The 21,543-nt window shown below is 49.0% G+C and overlaps 1 protein-coding gene and 2 long non-coding RNA genes across 6 annotated transcripts; 1 reads left to right on the top strand and 2 right to left on the bottom strand.

The window, feature by feature from the left end:
• Positions 1-41: 41 nt before the first annotated feature.
• Positions 42-3,092, bottom strand: LOC136013722 (uncharacterized). Of its 2 annotated transcripts, XR_010612339.1 has the most exons (4): positions 2,407-3,092; positions 1,091-1,190; positions 646-827; positions 42-483 (listed from the first exon to the last, which is right to left on the bottom strand). It is a non-coding gene; the product is annotated as an uncharacterized LOC136013722 (long non-coding RNA). The 2 variants fall into 2 exon arrangements; XR_010612338.1 differs by lacking the exon at positions 2,407-3,092 and having other exon boundaries at positions 1,091-1,334.
• On the top strand, positions 110-2,236 carry LOC136013727 (uncharacterized). The gene is made up of 3 exons (XR_010612340.1): positions 110-490; positions 619-803; positions 934-2,236. It is a non-coding gene; the product is annotated as an uncharacterized LOC136013727 (long non-coding RNA).
• A 1,519-nt stretch (positions 3,093-4,611) lies between the features above and the next one.
• Positions 4,612-20,835, bottom strand: CBX7 (chromobox 7). Of its 3 annotated transcripts, none has more exons than XM_065678002.1 (6): positions 20,703-20,835; positions 19,341-19,384; positions 15,300-15,365; positions 14,746-14,812; positions 13,802-14,141; positions 4,612-11,775 (listed from the first exon to the last, which is right to left on the bottom strand). In XM_065678002.1, exons 1-6 carry the CDS (start codon positions 20,769-20,771, stop codon positions 11,627-11,629), a joined length of 735 nt encoding a protein of 244 aa, XP_065534074.1. In that variant the 5' UTR covers positions 20,772-20,835; the 3' UTR covers positions 4,612-11,626. The 3 variants fall into 3 exon arrangements, with proteins under 3 accessions (XP_065534074.1, XP_065534082.1, XP_065534088.1); XM_065678010.1 differs by having other exon boundaries at positions 4,612-11,772; XM_065678016.1 differs by having other exon boundaries at positions 13,802-13,967.
• Between the last annotated feature and the right edge of the window lie 708 nt (positions 20,836-21,543).

The raw sequence follows: 21,543 nt of genomic DNA, 5'->3' as shown, positions 1-21,543 counted from the left end.
CCCTCCCGCCGCGCCCGCGCGTGACCCTCCCCCCCTCCCGTCCCCTCCCCTCCCGCCGCGCGGGGCGGTTGCTAAGGGAAGGGGGTCGCGCGCAGGCGCCGGCCGTTAAAGGGCCCGCACGGCAGGAGGTGGTTCGGAGGGAGGGAGGGAGGGGGGTCCGCCATTATTCCTCAGCGGGGGGGACACCCGTTATCCCGGCCCCGGCGGGCCGCTGGAAGGGAGACGAGAGGAAGGGAAGCGCAGCCCGCCCGGGCAGACCCTCGTCATGGCGGCTGTGGTGCCTCAGCCCCTTCCCGCCTAAACACGTCCTTCTTTTTGATACTTAAAATAATGGCGGCTGCCTCCTCCGCCGCCGCACGCAGATTCACCGTCACCCACCTTAAAGCGCCTACCAGGGCGAAAACGAGCAGTAAATGCACTCAGAGCCTTTTTGGTTTTGCCTTTTGGCTGGCGCTTGTGTGTGTTCTGAGCCGGTGTAACGTACTGCAAGGTAAATGGGCCGAGCATGCAACATAAAGAACAAATAGAGAAACGTTAAGTCACTTAGAGGAATTCCCTGCCCCAAGTGTCACTGCAGAACCCTGTGTAATCCGCAGTGTGCCGTACGCTCCTTTGCAGGTGCTAAAAGGGCAGAAAGAAACAAACCTCCGTCTAAACTCATTCTCTGTGATTCAAAATGGAAGCTCTCGCTCTTGAAACTGTCTTCACATGGAGCTTGTGGTCCTCTGGCTACCTGGAAGTACCAGCCGCCACGGCGCAACGGCATGGGCTCCTGCTTTAGCTCCGGTTTTGGGGTGAGGAGGGTGTGTATTTCAGAATGGTACCCTCTGGAGAAAGGGGGAGCTGTGGTGAGGGCAATTTGCTATTGCTGCTCCTCCTCAGGCTTTGCTAACCCTTTCTCCATCCACCTCCCCTTTCCCTTTCCACCTCTAGCTCGGAAGTACCACCCAGAAGGACGGTATTCTGGAAAATATCCTGTATTTATCAGTCGGAGCAGGGATGGGTGTCCCAAGATCAAGGCAGGGAGAACAAGGGTTTTCCCCACTGCTTGTGATTCTGGTAAGTTCTGTCATAGAGGTTCGTTTCTCACCTTGGCAGTTGAAATGTTGCAGCCCCCGCCAGCTCTCTGACCAGAGGAAGAGTGACTCAAGAGGAGACATGCTCCCCACTGCCCCGTCCTCCTTTGAAGGCTGACAGAGACAGCAGACAGACAGTCACACAGACCCTGGCTCAGGAGATGAGAACAATTCAGAGAAGAAGGTGTTCCTGTGGTCAGGGACTGAACCACAATGTACTGCACTAATAATTCTGCTTTTAGGTCATACCACTGGCTTTGAGAACAGGCTGCAAGAGGTCCTTTTCTTAGGTATTTACCATCACAGGCCAACTGAGAACAAAACCCCAGGCAGATCACTTGGGACTCTCACCTGGAACAGGACAGATACTTCTGAACCGCCCCATTTGTCCAGACACCACTTTTTAAAATGATCTCAATTCTCTATAGGCTTGAAGGCGACTTCAAAAGAACAAGTCGATCACACCCATTGCGTTTTGCTTTTCAGTTTTTTTAACTGCTTTTAACTTTGCACATTAAGTGTTCATTAGCACCATCCACAGTTAAATTAGCGTATTTGTTAGCATTCACTCTGTTTGAACAACTGCTTTTGCACTTGTAGCTGAGCGTCAAATAATTGAGCTCCCAACTGCCAATACCAGCCACCCTAAAAAGCAGGCAGTCCTAAATAAAGCAGGGAGAAACCCTCGCACAGCTATGCAAACACACATGCTGTGACTGACAGATGGCCTTGTCCCCAGGCAGAGGAACAAGTACTACACCTCACCTCAGGGCAGAAGCATGAGGCACCCTGGATCCAGGGACCAGAAGGGGCAGGGGCGTTTTGGAGAGTTCCATGTGCTTTCTCCTTTCACCTATCAGCAGGACCCTCTTTCCAGCCACAGCCACTGCTCCAATTGCTGTGAGCAGTCATTGTACAGGCATTACCCAGCCCTGGGCTCTTTCATCTAACTTTCACTTTGACAAAGCTAAATAGCAGCAGAATATCCAGCTGTTCAGAGCATTGTTGGGCTTTTCCTTTGTTTCATTCACATTTCCAGTAAAACACTTAAAAATACCCACATCAACTTGGGAAGATGGCTCTCCCGGAACATCAGTTGTTTATTACAGACACTGAAATAAAGTATTTTTGGGGCACCTTGCTGCCTGCACGACCCTGGTGCCGTAGGACACCCTGCAGCGCTTGTTGCTAACACTGAGAAGCAATGAGCTTTGGGGGAAAACGGGACCTTTCCCACCTAGCAAGCAGTGTAGGAGCACAGGGGAAGAGCAGCAGGTGCAACAGCATTTTCATTTATGTTTTACATGGCACTGGATAATGGGAAACTCACCTGCTCAAAGCCAAGAGCTGCCTCCAGGCTCATTCTTTTGCAGACCTGGCAGGAGTATCAGCCCTTCTCTCTGTTAGAACAACTCCAAGGGCTGATGAGCCGACTGCGTTGCTGTTTGCTCCCGGGAGGTGCTGTCAGGAGTGGCAGGCTGCTGTAAAAAAGCTGTTACTCCCTTGCCTACAGCGGGAGCTAGCGTAGCTGCTCACACCTCAGCCCCTCAAGCAAACACTGCATCCAAGCAAACACTTGGAGGAACCTTGTCTAGTGTGATGCGTCCCTGCCCATGGCAGGAGGATCGGAGCAAGATGACCTTTAAGGTCCCTTCCAACCCAAACCATTCTGTGATTTTATGGTCAATCCATGTCAAAATGTGAGACTTCCCAGCTGAAAACTCTGAAACATGCAAGAGCAAAGACAGAGCTGCCCATGTACCTCCCTGTTCAGCAGGTACGGGTCGCTCAGCCTAGCGCAAGCAGCAGCTGAACAGCTGTCCCTCCAGCTGCTAACTTTTTGATGTAGCAGAGAAAGGAGAAGGCCCATGGGGTGGTTCATGCAGTATTGATGCTGCTGGGGTACTACAATATCCCCAGGCCCTGCCTACAGATTCCCAAGCTGCCCCAGCTCCCAGTGGATCAGGATCATTACACAATCATTACACAAGTTTCCGCGGTTTCCTGCATCCTTGCATCAAAAAAACCCAGTTGCTTTGCAAGCAAAATACTGGGAAGAGAAGGACCAAGAACAGGGGAGAAGAGTGGCACTGAGCAGACAGGAGGTGACTGCCAGCTTCCTGACAGTGCTTGCCATCGCAGGGGCTGCACATTCTGTTCCACACCGTGCTTCTCGGGAACAGAGGGGCTCAGACCATGCTGTTTGCCCTGTTGGGTGCTGCCTTACCGTAGCAGGGGCCTGGGACACGTCCTGTGGCACAGCCTGGTGCCCTTGTTTCGAGGGATCCTGTGGGGAGAGCTGTGCAAGGCTAGCCGGCTGTCCTGTATGCATTAGCGGCACGGCATAGTAACAGATTATTAAAGAAAAAAAGAAGTACTATCCAGATTAACCTTTAATCCAACCAACACATGCAAGCTGTTACGAGTTTCTGCTGCCAGCCAGCCTCTGCAGCATTGGCAGAGGTAGGAAGAAACAATTTCCAGAGCAGGCTTTCCCGTAACTCTGCACTGCAGTTCCTTACAACTTCACCTGACTCACTCACTGGTGCCAGAAACTAAATGGCTGGCTGGAGTCCTGCTCTGATGCCATCACTCCAATGTCTGGATGAGGGTAAACTCGCCAGGGGTGCTTTGGTAGCACTGGCAAGACCTAGCTACACTGCCACAGGCGACTCAGGAAACGCACCCCACCCCCCGCCACTTTTGCGGCTTGTGCTTTGTGACTGACATCATCGCTGCGTTGGGATGCTTAGCCCCACGTTATAGCTACCAGAGATGTCCCAGACAGCCCCATTTGCCTGCTGAGGTGCCTCCGTTAACAGACAGCCTCAAGCCCCACTGAGGATGGAGAGGCACATGCCTTGAGGGAACAAGTCAAAAACCAAAGTGGACACTTAAGATTCTCTCCATGGAGTATCAGAACTTCTAGGATTCAGGCTCTTCACCTGCAGTAAATCAGGGGCCCACACTCCACCCAGGAGCTGTAGTGCTCCTGGAGAGCTTCCTGAAGCCCTGCAGGAGGAGAGCTGCTTCCCTGCTGGCAACCAATGTGGCAACCCAGTTCTCATCTCAGACGTTCTCTGTTCCTGCAGGAGACGCAGGATACAGGGCACACCATCACTCTGCTGTCAGCAGAGCTGTCCTGGCACCACAGCTTTGTGCGAGGACATCAAGAACTCCCTAAGCCCAGAGGAGCAGCCATCCTCCCTCCCATCAGCGTGCTCCTCTTTGAGTTCTCATCCATCAAGGACCACCCATCCCAGGTCCCCTCTGTAGAGCTCCGACTTATCCCGTGGGTTAAAAATTAATAAGATCCTGACCTCCTTGAATCAAAGTACTGCGTAATGTCAGAAACGGCCTTTTGCAGGCTCCAGTCTTCATCCGTCCTTCACTGGCCCTTCTCACGCACACACATACATTTTCCATTTTTTTTCCAGCCACACTGCATGTTTATACCAACAGAAGCAACTGGCGGAAAATAATTCAGCTGTGGAATTAAAGCAAGAGGAAGTAAATGACCACACAGACCATTAGGTAAATGTCAGTTCTCATATTTAATTTTTTCATAATTTTGTTTGCAACATTTACCACATAAATCATCTAAATAAATAGATGCTGTACAGTCTCTTATCCATATCAGTACAAAAATAAAACCACGTTTTGTGTCAAATTATACTTGAGCCTGCCCTCCCTTTGCTATTACAATCTCCTTTTACAGCACATACTCGCTCAGAAAAGGCATTATACTCCGATTGGTTTGCTTGGAATTGGTTTACTCCCTATTCCACCCCCCTCCCCAAATACATTCAATTAGTCTGTACAAAAGCTAGAAGCTCATTCTGTGCAAAAGGAAGCTTTCCGTGTGCAAAGACTCAGATACTCTAGCGTGTAACAACAGCAACAACTGAAGGGACAAGAACAAAAATAACCAAGGACCCTCCCCTCTATCCAACCCAAGCCCCCATCTACTCCTCCTTCTCCCAGCTGAAAGGGAGCGTACCAAATTGGATGAGTCAGTGTGCAAAAGGGTCCCAGTGCTGTGCATACACTGAGGGGAAAGGTTGGTGCTGAAACCCAGGGGGAGAGCTGGGGTTCCCGCTGCTGCAGAGCTGGCTAGGTGAGGAAAAACAGATTATCTCATCTTAGCCTGCTCAAAAGGTTCTCAAGATACACAGAACAAAAAGCTTCATCTAAATGATTTCAGTTCTTTTGTTGCCGTTATGCTGGGGATAAGGTGAGGAAATGGCCTCTAGAAAAATCCAGCAGCTACTGAAGACAGCTCCTGCTTCACCCGCCCTTCCTCTCCCTGTTCCACAACAAAGCTAATAAGGTGCAATTTTTCAGACAGTAAACTCTATAAAGATGTCTCCAGAGCTGGCATAAATGGTCGTAGTTCCAGACTAGGACCACTCAAACTGAAACTCAACTTCATTTTTCCCTTTCTTCAGACAAAGGAGGTTGTGGGGGAGGAAGCCAACCTGGACCCCAAAGGTGAACTTGGTCACTCTCCTCTCCCCAACTGGGAAGCCTGCCTTTCCTTGGTGCAGTGGAGCATGCTCCCCCTTCAGCCATGGGAGGGAGGCAAAGGTCTGGGTGGCAGCTCTGGAAGAATGATAAGGAGCAGCCAGCGGCCTGAAGCAGATAAATTTTTTGCTTTCCAAACGCCACTTTTAGGCAGACAATAAGGAGTACTTAGCACTCCTAGTGCTTTGCATTTCCAAAGTGCTTCAAAACATACTTCAGATTTAAAAGCAACAAGAACAAAAATTAAAAAAGCTGCTTAATATTTGACAGGTTTGCAAAAAAGCTTCTTCGTGCTGACACTACAATTCCTGGTTAAAAAATAATAATAAAGGCTTTCCACTTCTTCCTCCTCCTCCAAAATCCCCCTCCCAGTGCCCCAGTAACAAGATAAACTGGTAGAGGTTCTGACCGGTCTTGGGAGCTTTCCTGTTCCAAATCTGACCTGTACTCTCAGACAAGAGCCCCTGGTGTCTTTGCAGAGCAAATGAAAACAACCTCAGGACCAAAGCTTGTACCCCATCCCAGCTCGGTGGCAACCCATCTCCTCCTGCCAGCCATTATGCGCTCCCACGGTGCTCTGCTTCTCCCTCCAGCTCCCGGTCAGCTGGGGATCATCACCCACCTGCTCCCTGCTAAGCCACTGCACTTTAAGAAATTAAGGGTGCAAGGGAAAGAGATGGAAGAGCAAAAGGGGTCACCACTCCAGGAAGTGCCTGTTACAGGAGAGGATCTGGAGGGTCTGACCACATGGTTCCACACCCAGAAGGTTCACCTTTCTCTGCGAGGACAGGAAGCTCAGCAGGCAGAGGACAACATGGTCTCTTGATCAAAAGCTATTGTCTCAAAACAAGTTTACCACACCCCTGGGAAAACTGTTTTACAACAAGCATGGCAAAACCAATGTGTTCCCTTTACCTGTATGTGCCAACGCTGTACATTCCCTGTGCGAGCTGTTAACAGGCAGATGTACACATCTCCCTTGCTTTCCCAGATGCTAAAAGATGGATATATAAATGCAGCACTGACCACCTCCTCTCTACAGGACCAACTCAGAACTCCGAGAGGCATCCACCCACTGACGCAAGGGATCAGCTTCACTATAAGGTCTTTGCACTTTTAACATGCCTTCTTTCTCATGCCAGCCCACCCACAGGCTGGTCCTCAACCACCCAGCAGGAGCAACTCTGAGGCAGCTCCTTTCTTCCCTCCCTTCCTTGACTAGCAGCTGCCCCTACTGTCTTCCTAGAAAGGCCCACTACCCTCTTTTCCTGAGGTTGCAGGTAAGCAAGGGCGAACAGAAGATGGGTAGATACCTATTAGCTTTTGAAAAGGAAGGTTTTGTACTGCCCCTGCTTCAGAAAGCACAAACTTAAAGCTTGAGAGAAGAGGAAGGGGTGGAGAGGTGGTGGTAGATTTAGCTTTGCTCAAATACATCGATGTGGCTGACAGTGCTCACGGCTGTCATCCACACCCCAGCCTCTGTTGTGGCTATCGCCAAGGGTCTTTGCGTGAGCTATCCTGCCTATTTTCTGTCCTGTGCGAGGCTTCCTATCTCTGTTCCAGTGAAACCATCAAACAGCACTGGCATGCAGCAGGAAACAGTACCGGGGCCAAGGCCCCCCCATGAGGTGAACAAACAATTTTATACATTCAGTCACAAAACACCAGAAGAACAATTCTGGACACTTTCACAACACTAACAACAAAAAAAGCGCCATTCATTTATCAATAAGCTTCTTTCTGTCTGAGGGTCTGACATAAGCAAGGGTCAATTCACTAACAAATTTGAGCTTATTTTGGCAAATGGAACTGCTTTTGGGTGTTCTCACAGTAACATCCTGACCTTGCTTGAAAAAGAAAGAAAAAAAAAACCCCAAAAATTAAAACCCCCAAATCCCCAAACCAAACAAAAAAACCCCACCTTGGTCTGACTTCACAAGCAGAAGGGCCCCCAAGCAAGTGCAAGACAGTAAGAAGCATGCAGGAGCTTCAAGGCTACTTAATGCCACTATTTATGTGTTGAAACTTGCTGTTCCAAAGCATCACATATATCAGAGCACTAACATCTAGTTTACAACCATCCAGGAACAGAGGCAGTCCTTTCCACTATTATTTTTGGTTTTTAAACACAGTTTTAACAAGAAAGATTTTCCTGCCTCACAAGCTCCTCAGTTCTGTCATATATATATATACAGCAAGTTCACTGTGAGAAGATCTATGAAAGAAAATCTTCTGTCCCCCAAGTGTTGCTGATAAATTCTTACATGGAAACAGTTCAAAGTATGACTATTAGGACAGTTCTTCATCAAGAAGTTTGTTTCTTGAATGCAGTTCAGCCATTTCCACTGGCTGAAGTTTGATTTTCTGTTTTACAGCCATGGAGCCAAACGAGATGTGGGAGAGTTAACCCATTTCTATTCTTGGCTTGTGCTTCAAATAGAATTATTAAACTGAGCTTCTGCTGGATGCTATTCTGGCTCTTCTAATCAAACAGAATGCTTAACAAAGCTCTGAGCACAGCATCTGATTTTCATCTTAGCCCAAGAGGTCCCAACTCAATTTTCATATTTTGGGTTGAAATGGCAGATGGATGGTGTTGGAGAGAAGAAACAAGTAAACCCAGAGAACCTCTCTTGCCATCACAAGTAGAACCCCCATACCTCTCTACACGTGCAGAAATGAATAAAGGTATTTTTTTAAGTCCCTGAAGACCAGCTCTACTAAGGAAGTTTATGATAATATGTCACCAGACAATATGGAACAGAGCCACATTTTAAACATATGAAAAGAAAAATCTCAGATCTTTAAGATAAGCAAGAATTCAAGAATGCAAAACCAAAAAGTCCAACCCAACACAGTAACTGCTTAGTTTCCTACCACAAACTCCTCCTCACACTCACAAACCAAACCCACGCACATGCAGCTTGTTGCATCTTAACCTGATGAGGGTTAACTCCTCACTGACCTGTACACAAAGTAGCGTGGCAGCCAGGTACTTTGTACAAACTTCATGTGGTGAGATGATTAGTCACCAGCAGAACACGAGCTAGACTGATCCAAAAAATGATTCAGATATGAAGCTGTGGGTGGATTCTCTTTGAAAGACCACCACGGGTCTTTGAAGACTCCACTGCAAGACGAAGAAAAGATGTTTAAAGAGAAATGCCAAAACAAAAGGTGGAGAAGTCTCAGATGGTGAGCGCAGAGAAAAGCAGAAGACGAAAAATTTCTTTAAAGTGGAAGAAGGGGCTTTCAGATTAAAGGAAGAAATTCTTCCCTGTGAGAGTGCTGAGGCCCTGGCACAGGTTGCCCAGAGAAGCTGTGGCTGCCCCATCCCTGGCAGGGTTCAAGGCCAGGATGGACAGGGCTTGGAGCAACCTGGTCTAGTGGAAGGTGCCCCTGCCCATGGCAAGGGGCTGGAATCTTTAAGATCCCTTCCAACCCAAATCATTCTATGACTCTGAAATCCAGTTTATTAGAACAAGCTCTTCCCTACCACAGGATTGAGATCACTTCCCATATCAGCTGAAGCCAGGAACCTTAGTAAATAGGAAGCTTTTTGGTGTATTTGTACAGAGATGAAGACAGGACTAAAGCAGCAGTAGCTGCATTAGAGTAAAGAAACCAGATCCTATAAAAGCCATGAATATTTAGCAGGATGAGCTGGAGTTCAAGAGTTTTTTTAAAAATAAGCTAAAATATTTTGCTTCTGCAGCTGTAACTACCTGCTACAACCCTGAAGATAGGGCTCAGCTGTGTGGTGTCCCCACTGGTGACAACAAGAGAGAGTTGCAGTTATTCAGAGCATTTGGCAGGTGTTGGGAAGAGGGGGGCTGTAGGAAGTGATGACAACACTGTCTGACCCCACAACCTGCAAAAGTGGGTGCAACTCCAGATACAGAAGCCTCGTGCTGGACACCCACATTCAACTAACATCCTCAACCTATATGCTTACCTCATCGATTTGCCCTTGCTAGCTCTTGAAGGCTTCCTTCCCACTTACTCTTCCTCCCACTACATAATTCCTCCCCCTGCCAGCTTCCACTTCTCACCCTTCCAGATTTCTCCATAATAAAACTCCTGTGTCACTTGGGAGACAGAAGGTTCATCCAGAAAGTCAAGATCTTCCCAGTGGTCCTGAAACTGCTGTGACACAGCGAAAGACAGGCCTGCTCAAAAGAGCTTTGAGATGAAGGGGAGATCCTGAGTCTACACTGAGCTGCTATATCTTATCTGAGGTAAAGCCTACTTCTAATAAAAACCATGGCGGCAGTCCAAGCACTTTGCAAAAAGCAGGTGTTTCTAGGACTGGAAGCCCTGGAGCTCCCAAATTCTGCAGGCCAACAGCCAAACCCTTCAAAGGAACACAGGGAGGATTTCCATGGGTGTCTTTACTTCAGAGCTCAGAAGGCTCATAGCTTCATTTAGAATAAATACAGCAGGTAAGAGATGCTTCGGGAGGGGCAGGGAGAGAAAACAAAGAATTTAAAGGACACTAATCATGAAGGTAGCCAGTGTTACCTTGCAGCACTCTGTCCTGCAGTTCCCACCTTAGATTCTAGCCTACTTTTCTTTCTTTCCATAGGAAAAGGTCTGTATTTAAAAATCTAAGTTATTTAAATAAAATTTGCTTTCAAAAAAATTGAAGAGAACATGCATGTGCAAGAACAGATGCTATGCTAAACTACCAACTCAAAATACAGCAATTCTTCACACACCTCCAAGTGTCACAGGCAGTCCAGCACAAGACATTTTTAAGTGCAAGATCAGGCAGGGCCTATTGAAACCACTTTCCTTGGCAAAGATTTTTAAGCCTTCCAAGGGGAAGTTCCTATCAGTAAAGCAGTACAGGATTACAGATACTGTGAGGAGACTGGAGCCACGGAAGAATATTACTCGGGCAGTACAATCCAAGAATTCTCATTGCTAAGAATTTTTTCCCCTCCTCAAATCTAATACATGCCTTCCCCACATGTTGTTTACCTTGGATCTCTCAATGGGATCCAAGAACAGAATTTTCTTCTAATCAAGGTCCATTTCTAGCTCAGTCCTGTCCAACTCCTGTGTCCTGGGCCTGTGCCAGTATCTCATATATCTCTGCAGTGCCAGGCAACGCTTTGGTTGTCCTATTAGCCCCTCCTCCCAGGGGAGAGGAGTCAGTTTTCAACCAGCTTATAGCCATACATTCAGGGCAGCATTTGTGATTAATACTGAATTTGGCAAAGGGCAAGAACACCCCACTTTCCGTAACGCATTCCTCACACTGCAGAGCTGAGCCTGGAAATCCTGTTTAGCATATCCAGAACGGTATGTCTCGACTGCGCTGGGCTTCTGAGCCTTTAATGAGAGCAAACTGAATGTACCTCACCAATCTAGATTGCAGAGATGCACTTCAGTCTTTCCACATGATCAACAATCAAAGGGAGAAACCTCTGCAGTCTGTACGGACCTGTGCTGCAAGGACTGACTTGCCACAGGCAGGCAAATATGGTTCTGAAGTCCTAACAGCAGGCCACAGGAGAGAACTCAGGCTGGAGTTATCTACCCAGGTAGGATCCATCGCCTCTCACTGCTGCAGGAAGAGAGGGAGGAGGAAGGTGGGAAGAGCAACACACAGAGAAGAATCTTTATCCAAGGGCTATCAATTGCAGAGCAAGGCGCAGGATAGAGACCCAGCTCTCTTTCCACCTCCACATGCCCTCTCCCCACAAATGCAGCTGCCACCACTTGACAGGATAAAAGGCAAATTGTTCAGCTTGCTCCTTTTACATCTAGGAGGGTAGTCTTTGCCAAGGAAAGGGCTGTCAGGTTTTCAGCTGGACAAAGCAATGACAAACACACTCCCTACACTGCCCTTTTTTGCGTATCTGAAAGGGAGAAAAGGAAAAGCGAGGAAAAAAGAAGGTCTGTGTAAACATTTTAAGAGGAGACATTTTGGATTTGTTTTTTTCTTAAGGGATAAAATAACCCTTCCCTATAGCCCCACCCTCAAAGCACTGGTTTTGGGGAGCACTGAAAATGGAGATTCAGAACTGCGCGCTCCGGTCTCGGAAGAAGCCCTCAGCCACTTGTGCTTCTCTGAAAGTGACGGTAATGGAGTTTGCTGTGATGTCTGTCACTGTCACTTCGCTGGGGGGCACAGTGGGAATCCAAGGGAGACTGCCATCCACATCTGCTGCAGAAGGAGAGGCAGATAAGAGCATGTTAGTGGGAGAGAGAGAGAGGGTGATGGACAAGGAAGGAGGAAGAAGAGAGGGAAGGGAAGGATTGAAAAGGGGTCTCCTTTCTGACAAACAGTGGGTGAAACCAGCCAGTACCAAGTCTGCATGTACAAGGCAAGAAAGAGCATGGGGAAGCCCTCCCCTCAGAGGCTAAGGGAAAATGGAGGATCACTGCAGGATATAATGGGAAAGAGAAGCAAAGGTTTCCAGACACACAGGAGCATTGGAGCAACCTACACAAAGGTCAAAAGACCCTGTAACACCACACAGCTCATTTAACCTTGTACAGTTCCCTGAGAACTCTCACTCCATCTCAGCCCCTAATCTGGCTCTGTGTCAGCAAAGCACACTCATCCAGGTGTGAGCTCACCTGCTTGTAAATGCCCTTCCCTGCTGAAAAGTAAAAAAATCACACACTCTTACACACGCTCTTCAGATATTCCTATGCGGAGTCAAAGGGAGCCAAAATGGAGCGTCTTCCTTGTACTGCACCTGCAATGCAGCCTGTGCCATTCTCCCAAAAATCCATCAATACTGTTTCACAGAGAGGTCTCTCTCCCTTTCTCGCATCCCTCCTTTGCTCCCAGATATCTCCACATAAGAAAGCCAAGCATCCTTGCACCTTCTCACTCTAAGAATAATTATCAGTCCCTCTGCCACCCAAAGCCTCGCTTCTTCCCAACCCCCAAAGGCAGCCACAAAAATATAGAGAAAGGAAAACATCCTCTCCCCGTCACTATACCTGTACTATATACCTTGCTGTCCCAAGTTGAGAAAGGAATGAGGGCCCCTTAAGGGTTTATTTCCTGGCCTCTGTCTCAAATACCTGGGGTGCCTACTTTCACTTCAGAAAGAGCCCAGTCCCCCCTAACAATAACTGAAATTCCATGCAGGCTGTGCATCAAGGGGAGAGCAAAAACATTTCTGTACTGCTGTCCATTCTTCTACTCCCCAAGTGCTTTAGAGCCCAGTGCTTCTAAGGGTGAAGAAGCCCCACACATCTGCTTGTTGCCATGACGCAACACTGGGCTCCTCTGTGCTACCCTCACTGCTGCCTTCCTGGACAAGTCCCTCTCAGAAGGGAGGCCATAGTTCTGATTCCCAGAACAATGCCCTCTCCCCAAAATCCTGCATAATCCAGCAACTCCTAGCAAGGTGTAGCAGGATTCCGTTAGCTACTACAACCAGCACAAGCCCTGTTTTCAACTCCTCAGGAAAGCTACGCCTTCAGAAACTCTAATAATGCAGGGGTAGAGTTTCCCTGGTAACTCAGAACTACGCATGCATCCCACAGCCCTCCTGAACGAGATGCTGGTATCCCTCCCCAAAATGCCAAATGTGCTTGGACATCTCCCATGCCTACATTCATGCTGCCTACTCAGTGGGATCAAGCAAGATTTACCATCCTCACTTCATCTCTCTCATCCCCTCTCACATAGCTCTATAGCAAGGAATTTTAGAGGACATGGGGTGTGGAGAGGAAAGAAAGGAGGGGTCAGAGGAATGCACTATGGCTTCCTAGCGGCATTCCTGTATGTTCCTGAGAGCAGCACTGTGAGAAGAGTGCTGGTGCCCAAGCCTGTCCACTGCCAGCCAAGCTCCTTTTAGCAGGGCAGCAAGCTGAAAACACGTGGATGGACAGACAGAGGCAGAGCTCAATACTACCACACCTGCATGTCACCTCTGCTGTGAGGAAACTGTCAGAGAGGCGTAACTTGCAGTATCTTCCACGTTTTCCAACCCTGTGAGGGGCATCACTGATATAAGTCTACAGAGAGGCAGCACCAAAAAGCAGATTAACCTGTGCTATTCATCCAAACAAGAAAGGAACTTGCAGACAAGAGTGCCACATTGTGAGCCAGTGAAAGCTGCTCTGATCTGACCTAAACCATAATCCCAGGATGAGGCAAGCAAGGAGGAAGCATGCAGAGCATCCTTCTTATGCCACAAACTTCACAGCCAAGGCGTGTCTGGCCTTACCTTCTTTGCTGGTGTGCTGCATAGCCTCCCAGTCCTCAGGGCCCTGCCTGGCCTCTAGGCCCACTGCATCATTCAGGAAGAACTCACGCCTGCAGTTTCGGCTCTCCAGGCTCGAGATGCGGGGGAACTTCTTCCTTGACAGTCGCAGGTACTTCTGGTTTTTGCGCTGCTTTCGAAGAGAGAATGGCAGGACCGCTCCCCCAGTCTTCTCTGAGAACTCTGCCTGCCCTGGCTTGGCCCCTGGCAGGCTGCTGTCTCCTCCTCCAAACCTCCGTGCAAGAGAGAAGCAAAGCTTCTCCTTTCCCTTGTGGGCACTCCTCAAGTCCATGCCATACAGCCGCTGCCAAGACATCAGGGCAGCAAGGGTGAGAGCAGAAATCTGATAATACAGTCAGGGCTCCCACCTGGGAGCCAGGAAGTTATTTTTTGTTCAGTCCCTGAACATATAGATGAGTAGGGTAAGTTGTGCTGCTTTTAGCACACTGCTTCTCTCACCTCTTCAACTGCCGTCTAAGCTCTTCCTAACAGGGACTTCCTAGGATTGGATGTTTTGCTCGACAACAGTAAAAGCATGCTGGAACTCTGCTTCCAACCAGTGGCTACCTTTAACATGATGGGAAGTCCAAGCCCAACATGAAATTAAAAGAGCACAAAAAACAGGTAACCTGCAACCAGCCAGGCCCAAAGTTTCTAAAACCCTAGTTACAGACAGCAAGAGCTGTTGTTAGTTTGTTGGGTTTTTTTTGGGGGAGGAGCTGCTTTGGTTTTTAAAGACAAGTTAGCTGGCTCTTCAGCTAACAGGTTAGATCTAGTTGCCTACCAACTGATATCATGTTGTGTTGGCCTGTTACCACCCATTTTGTCCATCCAACAGCAAATGGACGGTTTCCACCTCCCTGCGAGCAGCTAACGAGTTAGAAATACACAGAAGAGCAAGAGGCTACCTGCAGTAGGAGACGCTTTGGTTTGGGGCCTCTTTTCCTGTACCCTGATGCACGGTCTCTCTCTTCCCTGCGAAAGAGGAACACAAATCACACCAAGTACTAAATACCACAGGACATCTACCTTTTGCAGCACAGCTCCCTCATTTCTTTCATTAAAACCCAATGGTGACCACTGGGCTTTGAAAACATTCCAGAATCACTTCTGGTAGGAGTGAAAGCCTTGCAATAAGGGAATTTCTCTGACTTAGCTGATCAAGGGTGTGTTTAAAGAAACTTATCACCTCTCATCACTCCAGTCCAGCCCTGGACCTGATTAAAACCTAAAACTGATTGCTGTTTGGCTTAGCGCTGCTTGTTCTTGGCGTTGTTTCTTAAACAGTGCTAATCAAAGCTGCTTTAACACTTTTTTGTCCACCTAAGCCAACATCAGGGTACAGAGGTCATGCAGGATCTCATCTTTGAAGTAGGGACAGCATGGGCACTTTATGCACACTGTGAAATAGGCACTATTTCCTTTTCTTGTGTGCAGGGAGAGAAAGAACATGCGCCCTTACTTTTCTTCATAAGCCACTACCAGGCGAGGGTCCAAGATATGATCCTCTGGCTCCCATGTGCTGTATCTGAAGACAAACACAAGGCATATAAAGTAAACAGTACTTTAATGAAGTATTCTCTCTGCAGGCCTGTTACCAGTGCATTATGGCCCTGGATACTGTCTTCACAAGGGTCGGTGGGGCCTGCCACAACATTGTGAGAGCTCTGAGGAATCTCAGCCATTCCCTCCCGAACTTCCCACAGACACCACCTTCCTTTCCCAGAACACGAAGGGCCGAGCTTCAAGCAGATCTTTGTGGGAGAACAAGAAAGACTTTCCCTTCTCAGAGCCCCCTCCACGCTGTTTGCAAAGCCTGTACGGACACTCTGAAACTGATTTTAAGTCAATCCTAAACAGGTCTTATCCTCAGCACTCCCTCAAACCCCATGGAACAATGAGACATGATCTGATACAGCTTTCTGAAAAATAGGTCTCTCTTAATTTAGAGTGCTCAAGGAGTAAGTATGCTTCCTCACCTGCATTATTAATTACCTCTAATCACTGGAGCTGAAAGTATTCATTTAAGAAGAGTTTAATTTTTCTCCACCGTTGGCATTCAACTAAACATGTTTAGATCTGAGCCCTGAGGCAAGTTGATGGCGGCTTTCCAACTGTTTCTCTTACTCGACTCCCCCTGCAGGTTATTTGTAGTTAGCAGAGGTCATCAGTGTTTCTGTACCAGCACAGGAGGAACCCATCTGCACTGTGGTCAGGGCTACCAAAACTACTCAAAATAAGCTTGATGCTTTAGAAGTAGCCTGTGAACAGTGTCACTCACTGCCCCATCTCCCTCCTCAGTTGCCAGAGAGCTGTGACAGGAGTCAGATGCTCAGTAAAGGACTGAGCCCACCAAGAAGACAACGCCAAAACCACTTCCCAGGAAGAACAGCTGCACTTAATACCAGGGAGAAGAACCCAAAACCTCCCACTGTAGAAGGCGTAATGGATCACAAGGTGGTCCCCGTGGCATGTTTGCTTCTAAAGGAAAGGTGGCATGTCTCTACCATACAAACTCAAAGGCAAGAAAGCAAGTCTGAAACCCTGAATGCCTCAGAACATTAATTTCCCTGGAATGTGAGGTCCAGGGCCTGGAAGCAAAGACCCTCCCATCCCCTGGGGAGGAGAGCCAGAAAACAGCCACACTCAAGTATGTAAGGGTGCATTTGTATCAGCGCCTTTAAACAGGGGGAAAGCATTTCAGGACCTTTATGTTTCTCGTTGAAGTGCAGGCTGTGCATGAGGACATGTGTCGCATGCACGTATGTACACAGGGGAGGTGGTTTGGAAATACTTTTCCCTTTCATCTCTCCATTAGGTAGAAGAAAGGTATGAATTAGAGGGGCATTCCTGGAGAACAGATCTAGAAATGAAAGTACAGTTCTTTTGTAAAAGGGAGAAACAAAATGATGAAATTCAGGTATCCCTACGTGCACTGTATATCAGAGTTAAGAACAGCCATGTCTTCATAATCACCTGATCCTTCCCTCCCTCCTTTGCTGAAGCCTCCTGCAGCAACCTGGCAGTAAGCTGTCAATGCCAAGATACTGTTGAACAGAGGAAGGTTTCCTCCCAGCTGCAGGGATTCTGGCACTCATTCTACAAATTTAAGAAAAATAATAACACAAGAAAGGGGAAAAAAAAGCCATTGGATTGCTTTTCATGGGCAGAAGAAAAAAAAAATAAAAGGATTTGCTTTAGAAAAACAGCCAAACTGGTGGGTGTTGCCTTTTTCTCTGCAGTTCAGTTTCTGGCTTCGCTGCAGTGGCAAAACACTGCATATAAAAAAAAACAACCCATGGTTCAGTCTGCCACGTGCGCGCGCGCACTCAGAGCTGTATATACGGGTACACAGAACCGAGGCTGCAGCAGAACTGCAGAGGACAGGCACTCTGGAAAACAGATCATATGATCTTCCTTCCCCCTCCTTCTACTCCTCCTCTTCCCCCTCCCCTCTTAACTCCAACACAAGTTGTAAACAAGCTTGTAGCTAGAATCAGATTGTAACTCCTCCATTCCCTGACTCCAGCAGCACAATCCAGGAATCTGAGGTGCAGGGTACTGACACGAATTTTTTATTAAAAAGAAAAAAGTGAACTATCAATTATGTGGGAAAGCAGCAAACTACTGACCTATCCTCATTCCCTTCCATAAAGCCTCCAATAGGAATGATGGGATAACTGGTACAGAGATTAGAAAAAGCAATGCAACAAGGTTGGGGAGGGGAATGAAGAGAAACACAACATGGGATGAGGAAACAAAATATGTCAGAAGACAAAGATGCAAGCAGCGCGTGGTGCTGCATGCTAGCACAAGCATGTATATGTTTAGCAACAAGGAACAGAGACTGCTAGCAGGATGAAAGTGACTTCAGTGCTGAAAGCATCTTGGTTTAAAGCAACTCAAACCACTGAGTGAACAGTTAAAATGGAGCTGGCAGGTAGAGAAGAGAAAAAAAAACCCAACCAGTCAGTGCTCCTCAGAGTCTGGGGGGAGAGGGAAAGTCTTTGGACATGTAACATTCAAAAGAAGGGAACCCTATCATCCCCTTGCTCCCCGGGCAGATGGCTGTGCTTTTAGCTCCCAAAAGCAAGTTTCTGGCACCCCCAGAATTCTAAGGTACAGCACAGGGAAAGGCAGCAGTAAAAATAAGGGCTGCTCTATCCAAGGAAAAATTATGCCATGCCTCAGCCCACCTTCTTGGTAAGTGGCCTTACAAGAGAAGGACCTCGATGCGTTTGGAGAATGGGATAAACCTCAAAAGAGGATGGTGCCTGACAGGCTGCAAATACATTTCCCAACCTCTACCAGTGATTAAATAAGGCTACTTAGAAGGCTGAAGCAGTCCAAGAACTGATGCACACTATACAGCAACTGGCAGTCAACAAGTGCACAAGGTTACACTTTGACAGCAGAACTTACAGTCAAGAACAAATTTACCCTTTCCCACCACCACCAGAGAGGGGAAGCTGCTTATATTCACACATGCGCTATAAAACCTAAGGATTAGGCACAAGGATCAGGCACACAGGAACACATTTCAACTTCTTGGACACCAGGTACAATCAGTAAGGACTGTCCTAGTGGGCCCCAATTTGCAGCTGTGAGGATGAATCCATAAAAGCAGTCCCCTCTGCAGTGCAACTGTGTGTGTAATGTAGTGGTACCCACACACACTGTGTATGTACACACACAGAGTTACAAACAGAAAAGCAAAGACAGGGCCCCATATGGGTTGGCCAGGAGGCTGTTCTACAAGACTGCTAGCTAACATAGTAATATTCTCCAGTCACCTAATCCTTTTAATCTCAAAGCATTTTACAGACTATTTAGGCACAGAGCAATCACTCTTCAGAGGCAGCTGCATTTTAATAACTATCTGTAAACAGTGCATAGCAATGCTTTAGAAAGATTTTTTGTTTCCTTTTTGCAACATAGCAACCAAAGCAAAAGCAGAAGAGGCACTCAAAATAACAGAAGGGTCTGGACAAGGCAGCTTGGCAGTAATTTTCAAAGGGCAAAGATCACCTGCATTTGGCTACAATCAGTAAATCTGAAACATTACCCTTTTCTGCTTGTGAATTGCAGAGGGGAAACGGTAAGACAAGACCAGACCATCAATTGGTTTTCAATTTTAAAAGACTACATATAGCTCTAAAAATAAAGTGGGGTCCTCTTGGTGCTGACTCAGAAAACCAGAAGCCATTCCAGATTCAGAAGAACCAGGGTTCCCTGTCAAACTCATAATGAGTTTGTATCTAGAAAGCATCTCAATGGAACATTTCAGTGGTGGCAAAACCCAGTCAGAATAGACAGGCACACAGTTTGGATCCCTCAGCTGCCCATCTGGAAACGGATTTGGTTTTGGTTTGTGGCTCTTCGGTTTTGTTTATTGCCACTGGAATGAGGAACAAGACCAAGATGCTCAGTTGCAAAGGTACGGTGTAAGCTATTATTGAGTATTAAAGAAACAAGAGTGAAAGACAAGCAAAACAGGACTTACTTGGGGGGCCATCCTTTCCATTTCACCAGGTATTCTACTTTACCCTACGGGTGGAAAAAGCAAGAAGAAAACAGGTGAACTCCACAACCAGATATGGGCTACAGCAAGAGACACAACCGATCAACAGGGCTCAGCTCTGCAACTGAAAAGCTCATTTCCCATTGCTCTGTTTTCAAAACAAAGCCACTTCCTCATTTACCTACACTTGCTATACCTTTCTCCCCAGAAAACGGGCACACAGGGGGATTTAAACACGCTTGAATTACCATCAGCTCAGGATCATACCTTTGCAGAAGCCTAGCAGACAGAACCCCAAGAGCCAACCAGAGAGCAAGACTGTAACCATTCCCACTTTTACAGGCAACCCTACAAGAAGTCAGCACGCAGAAACACGAGGGGGAGATGTACGCCAGGAGCAAGTGTCAGAGGAATTTAATTTTTAAGCAGAGAGCAGAAATACAGTATTTCAGACCCTATGAAGCATCTCTTTGACATGTTCCCTTCCAGTTGCTAAACGCTTTACACAAACACGGCTCCATCCATCACAGCCACTCAGCCTTTCGACCCAAGCAGACAGCAGCTCAAAGCTTAAGTTCGGTTACCCATTTATTTGTTCACTCTAAGTACAAGATTTAAAAAGGAAAAAGGTGTAGTGATTGGAAACCACATTCAAGGCCTTCATGAGCAATGCATACAAGTATTAAAACCTTTAATATTATCCTGAGGGGCTTGTCAAGCACTTCCCAAAGCATGGCAGAGGCCTTCATGCATGCAGGATGACCATACCTCGACAAGCCACTATTGCAGCTGCAGACATCTCTACACGACTGCATAGCAAGCAAAGCACCTGCCCCAGAATTTGAGCCAGAGAACTGATTCTGTTTTCCTCGTGGGGGGCTCAGCAGCTTCACAGAGTCCCAGACTGGTTTGGGTTGGAACGGACCTTAAAGCTCACCCAGTTCCAACCCCTGCCATGAGCAGGGACACCTTCCACTAGGGCAGGGTGCTCCAAGCCCTGTGCAGTGCTCAGAGCCCCTTCCCCACGTTGGGCAAGGAACTACCCACCCGAGCCCACGGCGCGCTGCGCCCGTGCGGGTTAATGCCCACAGCGCCCCGCCACGGGCGCCCCGAGGCACCCCCGCACCTCACCGGCACCTCCCACCGCCACCACACGCGCGCCCGTCGCCCGCCGACCCCAGCGGGGTGCAGGGGCTGCGGCCGGTGCCGCCGCCGCCGCCACCCCGTTACTGCGCGCGGAAGGCAGGGCGCTTATGCGAGGGATGTCCCGCTGCGCGTCCCGTCCCCCCTCACTGCCCTCGCTGCCGTCGGGGCCCGCCCCGCCGCGCCGCGGCAGCAGCCCACCTTCCGCACGCGCTTCTTGCGGATGCTCTCCACCGCAAACACCTGCTCCCCGATGGCCGACAGCTCCATGCAGCGGGCGGGACGGCGGCGCGGCGGGACGCGCCCGGCGCACGGCGGCGGCGGCGGCGGCGGCGGTGGCGGCGGCCGTTACCCGCCGCTCCCCCTCACACGCCCCCTCGCGCGCGGCCGCGCCCCCTCCCCTCCCCCCGCCCCGCTTTAGAACCTGCGCAACGTTTTCCCCGGCGCGCGCGCGAGGGGGGAGGACCGGGGGGGGGGAGGAGGCGGGGCGCGGCGCGGCTTGGGCGGGAACCGGCTGAGGGGACGCTCCCGCCGCCCCGTCCCCCGTCCCCCATCCCGGCTGCCGCCCCCCGTCCCGTTCCCCATCCCGTCCCCCATCGCGTCTCCTTCCCGTCGTGTTTATGAGTGTTTCGCGCAGGAACGGCCCTCGGCAGCGGGTGGGGTGACAGCGAGTGTTGGGGCGGCGGGGGCGGGCGGCACGGCGCAGCTCGCCCGCCCGCCCGCCCGCCCGCCCGCCTCAGGCGGCCCATCGCGGAGCGCTGAGGGGCTCTGCGGACAAGGCGCACACGTAGCGCTGTGATCATCCCGAACCGGGCAGGAGCCACGGCCGCCTCGGCAAGGGCAAGGTGGCCGAGGTGTTCCTGGGTAAGGTACGAGACAATCCGGATGCCGTGTCCGGTCTGCGCTGAGCACCAGCCTGCCGCGCAGAAACGTGCCTGTGCCTCCCAGCCACTGCATTCAACAGCTGATTATGGTTATTTAAGTCCCCTAAGACTTTTTTTCACCAGAGCGGGGACTTATTCCTTGTATACGTAGCTACCTC

The sequence above is a fragment of the Lathamus discolor genome, chromosome 1 (genome assembly GCF_037157495.1).
Source record: "Lathamus discolor isolate bLatDis1 chromosome 1, bLatDis1.hap1, whole genome shotgun sequence".
NCBI lineage: Eukaryota > Metazoa > Chordata > Aves > Psittaciformes > Psittacidae > Lathamus > Lathamus discolor.
Note: the sequence above shows the minus strand (reverse complement) of the source record. Positions and strands in the feature narration are given on the sequence as shown.

What these genes read in the sequence shown, in the direction of transcription:
- CBX7 (XM_065678002.1), bottom strand. Translation starts at nt 20,771, where the DNA reads ATGGAGCTGTCGGCCATCGGGGAGCAGGTGTTTGCGGTGGAGAGCATC. An exon ending in TGGAAAGGATGGCCCCCCAA is followed by an intron (nt 15,366 to 19,340) that starts GTAAGTCCTGTT and finishes GTTTGTCTTCAG; the next exon opens with ATACAGCACATGGGAGCCAG. An exon ending in CAAAGCGTCTCCTACTGCAG is followed by an intron (nt 14,142 to 14,745) that starts GTAGCCTCTTGC and finishes ATGTCTTGGCAG; the next exon opens with CGGCTGTATGGCATGGACTT.